At 42.2% G+C, this 6000-nt stretch overlaps 1 protein-coding gene across 1 annotated transcript in view; it reads left to right on the top strand.

Annotated features, from left to right (window-relative positions):
* The window catches only part of PTH2R (parathyroid hormone 2 receptor), a 50885-nt gene extending 47879 nt beyond the window's left edge, over positions 1-3006 (top strand). The window contains exons 12-13 of the mRNA XM_070423298.1: positions 540-581; positions 1792-3006. Coding sequence (XP_070279399.1) covers positions 540-581; positions 1792-2187 — 438 coding nt within the window. The 3' untranslated portion in view covers positions 2188-3006. The remainder of the gene's footprint in view (positions 1-539; positions 582-1791) is intronic.
* The last annotated feature ends 2994 nt before the right edge of the window (positions 3007-6000 follow it).

Below are 6000 nucleotides of genomic sequence, written 5' to 3' on the forward strand. Positions count from 1 at the left end.
TTTGCATGCATAGCCCTTATCATCTTACATTTTTTCTCCTGTGGCTATTTGTTTATATTTCACCCCTCTGCATTTCCTTCTAGAATGCAAGGCCTCAGAGAACAGGGACCTTGTCTGTCTTGATTAAACTGTTTATCCTTGGCACACCGAGCACTTCGCATTGTATAAGCTCAATGAATATTTTTGAATGAATGAAAGAAAGTTTGTCTTTTTACCATATCATACCCTTTGTTTGCAGTTCCCAGCATTCACGGTGTATAAATATCTCTTACCAACCAGGGATATCCGGGCATCTTGACTGGCAACATAAATGAAACTAATGTAAAAGAAATCAGTGCTTTGTGTATCTTTGCATGTTTTATTCAGTTGCTTGGTTCAGCTGACCCCAAGGAGAGATCTCAGACAAATTGAATGTAAACATAAGGATTTGGAAGCATTAGGAGGGAATAATGTGTAGATTTTCTGAAGGAGTCACTTGACGACACTAGTGCTGTGATCTTCACGCACGGTCAGCACCTAACATGCTTTTTGTCCTCTAGGGTTTCTTCGTGTCGATCATCTACTGCTACTGCAATGGAGAGGTAGGTGCGAAGGGAGCCGAGTCCCACAATGGGGCCCAAAGTGCTTGGGGATCCCCAGGAGTTACAGGACAAAGTGGGCCAAGGGAGGAGAGATGTTTTAATCATAAATTATTTTGAGAAAACAAGAATTCATTTCAGTAAACTAAGGTCAATTCAGTTATAAACCCTGATACCAAAAACCAACTCCCTGGAATGCATATTGAGACCTGGAAGGACGCTGAGCTTCATATTCCAGTTAATGCTTGAACTTATTAATCAATTTCAAGGTCTATCAGAAACTCAAATATGTATTCTTGGGACAAAATCGATGAGAACATTTTGACATTTTTTTAAACTACCAGGTAGTGGTGGGACAGTTTCTGTTCGTCCAGGGTTGAGCTGTTCTTTTAGGGGGACATCGGCTCCCCGGGTTTCCATTCCCCCGGGAATTCCCAATAAGCTTTCCCAGGAAAGGGGCACTAGCAGTGGCATTGACTCTCCAGCTGAAGGAACAGAAACGAGCCCCACCCTATTGAGAACACATTAGCAGGGCCTGCATTTCAGTGTGCAACCTCTTTCCTCCTTCGGTCCGCCTGCCTCTGCAAGGTGATGGGGTGGAGGGCACGTTTCAGGTTGAGTCCCTTTCATGCCATTCCTCAGCCACAGCTGTCACTATCTCTTTTTCTCCTCCAACCCCCTCCTCTTTTTCCTCTCCCACAAGTCAGATATTTCTATCGGCTGTATTTCAGCCTCCATTAAAATACTAACCTTGGCCCTAGCCAGTGTGGCTCAGTGGATAGAGTGTTGGCCTGCAGACTGAAGGGTCCTGGGTTTGATTTTGGTCAAGGGTACATGCCCAAGTTGCAAGCTCACTCCCCAGGAGGGGATGTGCAGGAGGCAGCCGATCAATGATTCTCTCTCATCATGGATGTTTTTCTCTCTCTCCCTCTCCCTTCCTCTCTGAAATCAATAAAAATATACTAAAAAAAATACTAACCTTGGACAAGTCCTTTTTCCTCTCTGCAAGCCTCAGTTTGCTCATCTCCAGGAGTAACACCTGCCTTCAAGGTTTTTTGAGACCCAGAGGGAATATATATGCCTATCCCTGGCACACAGTGGACCCTTAATGGATGATTATTACTGTCATTGAAATCAGGGCAGACATTCCTCTCAGCAAGCGGCAGGGTCTCCCTGATGGTCTCTGATGCACAATATGGTTCTTGTGGTTTAGGTTCAGACTGAGGTGAAGAAGATGTGGAGCCGGTGGAATCTCTCCATCGACTGGAAAAGGACGCCCCCATGCGGCGGCCACAGGTACGGCTCCGTGCTCACCACCATGACGCCCAGCACCAGCAGCCACTCGCAGATGGCAGCCAGCACTCGCATGGTCCTCCTCTCTGGCAAAGCGGCCAAGACGGCCGGCCAGCAGCCCGACAGCCACGTGACTTTACCCGGCTATGTCCGGAGTAACTCAGAGCAGGACTGCCAGCAACACCTGATCCGTGAGGAGACTAAGGAAGGTAACGGGAGGCAGGGAGAGAAAACTCCAGTGGAGGTGTCTTCCAGGCCAGTGGAAGGTACCCCAGTCCCTGAAGGAATCAAAGGAGAAATAGAGGATGTTCTCTGAATCAACATCTGTGGCTTGAAGGAGCTGGTCCATCTGGTTGCCCAAGAGCTGATGCTCCAAGAGCTTGGCCATCATCCCTCTGAGCCTCAGAGCTGAAAATTCAGGCTTAGAGTGTTACTTGACAAAAATTGTCAGGCTCCATGAGTTGGCTCCTATACATACTAAAGACACAAAAAGGAGAAGTGTCATTGATGTAGTTTATGACCTTGTTTTGACATCAGATTCTCTTCTAAATTGATGTGTGATACTTGCTCTGTGATTGTTCCTTTATCGGCTACTTTTGCGTAGAAAACGTTCTAATTGCTTGCCTTTAGTTTTCTCTTACAAATACCACTCTAAGAATGTTAGAGATCATTTAGTATGTGTCATTTCCGTTTAGGAAATTAACACTCTTTTTTCTCTTTCTCCCCTGAATGTACTTCTATCACTGCCTTCTTTTTGTCTGTGTGTTAGGAGCCATTAGGATCTGAAAATGTATGTTGAAAGATTAAAGATCTAAGAACAAGTACACACTGGAAAGTAAGTTAGCTGCACTTCGATAAGATTATTCGTTGATGACAGTTAAACTTTCTGGGAAGAAAGTAAATTACTTAAAAAAGAATATTGCACATATTCCTCCTTTTGAATGCCCCCCCCCCCCCCCCGCCCGCCCCGCCGTGACCAGCCACTTCTCAGGTCTTCACTCCTTTGTAAACCTTGACCTGCCACAAGGCTTTCTGTCGGTGAGCTTGTGTCTGAAAACTACTTTTGTTTGTAATCATTTCTATTGATCACGAATCACTGCTCCTATGCTTTTTTCCTCTTTGTTCTATTACTATATTCCAAATGGCATGTGGGATAAATTAAAAGTTTGTTGTAAAAATACATGTTGGGTCACTTTCTAAAGTTTTTTCTCAGTGTCTCAGTTTGTTTGGGGAACCAAGCAAATGCCCCTTCTCTGCCTCTGTGGACACCAGCTGTGGCTCCAGGACTTGTCTGAACTTGACATTTCAGGATGTTGCAGTAGCAAAACTGAGTGCATGTCAGGTACACAGCGTCCTACTGGGTGTTTACAAGCATTAACTTATTTAATCCTCATGACAGATTTAGGGAGTAAGTCTTATCACTGTCACCCTTTTTCACAAATGATACTGTGACCCACAGAGGCAGTGTAGCTTGCCCAGAGTCACACAGCTCATCATTGACAGCATGGTTTCAGAACACTGACTTCAAGTCCATTGTTCTTAACCACTGTTATACTGTCACCAATATAACGTCACCCATTAACCACTCAAGAAATTTGAATGAATTCTGCGAGAGAGTGCTTCAGGAGCTCTTCATGTAAATGTTTTAGTCTGTGACCCTCAGGAAGTTTTCACTCTCGCGAGGGAGACAGACACAGGTGGGAAATGAAAATTTCACAGAGCAATGCATTTCCGGGTGAAATGACACAGGTCCAGCTGATCTGTCTCACTTTGCTGACTGATTCAACCAGCATGCGAATGGTGTCATGATGGGTTAGGTACTCGTCTGCACACCCTCTTGACAAACATTACGCTCTCCATGCTCTTACTTTCCTTCCTCCTCTGTGGCAGTGTCGGCCTTCCCTACCCTTCCTGTTTATGAAGGTGCCATTGTACATATTTAATTAATTCGATTCACTTCTGTATTGTCACACTTCCACGTTGCTTCCCTGTTAGGAGAGAACCATCCTGGTCTGAGCCAGAGATTAAGTGCAGCTCCATTGCTAATTTTGTGCAGGGCTTTGTAAAATCAGTTAACTTCCTTTGTAGTTCAAGTTCTTTAAAGTGAAATTATATCTGTCTGCCTTAGAGAGATGATCTGATGATAAGAGAAATCACATACTGAAAGGACTTTGTAACATAAAAATTATTGCACACAAATATTTGGTTTGGGTTGTTGTTACAGCATTATTTTCAGTTAAATTCCTTCTGCCCCATTATATTATAAAAGGCCTCATTGGTAATTGCAACATAAAAATTGTTGGAATATATAATAATTGTTAGAATTAATACATGTATATTTGATAATATGGAAAATATGAAGGGTTTTTACTTTTTTCTTTAATAATTTTATTGATTTTTTAAAGAGAGAGAGAATCATTGATATGAGAGTAGAATATTGGTTGGCTCCCTCCTGCATGCCCTCTACATACCCCCCACTGGGAATCGAGCCCACAACCTGGGCATGTGCCCTGACCAAGAATTGAACCGGCAATCTTTCGGTGTTATGGGACGATGCCCAACGAACTGAGCTACACTGGCCAGGGCAAAGGGTTTTTACTTTCTAAGTCAATACCAAATTCTAAGACTAGACCACTACTTCTCTACATTAACAAGTGCGAATAAAACCCTCAGAGTTACCAAGATTTCCCTTAAAGTTTAGTCATTCATTAATTCAACAAACATTTACTTCTAGCCTACTATGTGACAGACATTATGCTGTGTGCTGGGGTCACAACAAAAAATGAGACATAATCTGTTCCCTCGAGAAACAAAGAACCCCTCAGTTGCTAGGACTCTTGATCTCATCGTGTATACACATTTTTTTTCCCTTCTAGGCTTTGGTAATGTTTGCATCCAATTAGACAGTTTAGGATAATAAGTTACACTAGTCTATTGATTTGAAAGTAAAATATCAGGCAGTTATCAAGGATTGGCTGATTTAGATCTCAAGATGCAAACTGTTGCCTGATAAGCTAAGTTTGGTCCTTTACTGTGTTTCATTGGTCTGTCATTGGGTTGCAGTATATTATTGAGTTGCCAACATGGAAAATTTAAATGATTCCACATAAAAATTTTATTTTCGTAATTATGGAAATATCAGAGGACCTTATGTGACAACAATCAGCGGTGGCTGGTGGCTGGTGGCTGGTGGCTGGTGGCTGGCCTCTTCAGATGGGACCGAGGGGCTCTAGTATGCTCAGCGCCTTCCTGGCCACATCCAATTATTTCTTTACCTTTCTGGCTCCATCCCCTGATCTAGACAATGCGCTTACATAGAACTTGAACAAATTTTTCTAAAATATTTTTTGGGGGTGTGATATCCCATATAATTTTTCCTAATAAGTTAAGCAACCAAGTATTTTTATATGTAGTGGAATTTAACTTAAGTTTGATATAATAGCAAATATGCTGTGTAGATGAGCCTATTCAGAGAAAAATTCATTCCACAAAGTCTGTGCTTTCAGATCCCACCCACACTATTCAAAGCTTCACTTTCTAAGTCATCACTCTGAGGTACTTATTGTTAATACAGCAGATATTTTTTTCCCTTTGGAAATACAGCAATTTTCAGATGCAAAAGGATGAAATGGATGGTATGCTAGGTTCCAGGGGTGTGTGAAGACAGCCTTGTATGGCTTGTTGACATGGATATTCCATTTTGATACCCTATTTTTCCTGGAACCAAAAGAAAGCCTGACATCAGTGATAATAAATTTTCACCACCTAGTGTAAACAGGTCCCATAGCTCTTACTGTCATAGCATTGTTTCTTTCTGCTCTTGTTCAATAACATGGAACACCTTTGCTTTGCAGGTTCTAAAGTTGTCAAAAAACCCCCCAAACACCTCCTCTATTTTTGAATCGTTGGAAGAAAACGAATAAGGTATGTATGAGTTGCAGTGTATTATTTACACCCAGAGGTTAATGTTATATGATTCAGAGGTGATCTCCCTTAGAGATTATGGTAGGAAGAATAATGCAACCATCTTCACTCCCCCAGAATCTTGACTATATTAGGTATTTGGCAAAGAGGAGAGTTTAATTGGAATTAAGGATTACTAATCAGGGAGATTATTCTGGGTTATTGG

The sequence above is a fragment of the Myotis yumanensis genome, unplaced genomic scaffold, assembly GCF_028538775.1.
Source record: "Myotis yumanensis isolate MYYU_CA2020_CCGP unplaced genomic scaffold, mMyoYum1.0.hap1 SCAF_8, whole genome shotgun sequence".
NCBI classification, from domain to species: Eukaryota; Metazoa; Chordata; class Mammalia; order Chiroptera; family Vespertilionidae; genus Myotis; species Myotis yumanensis.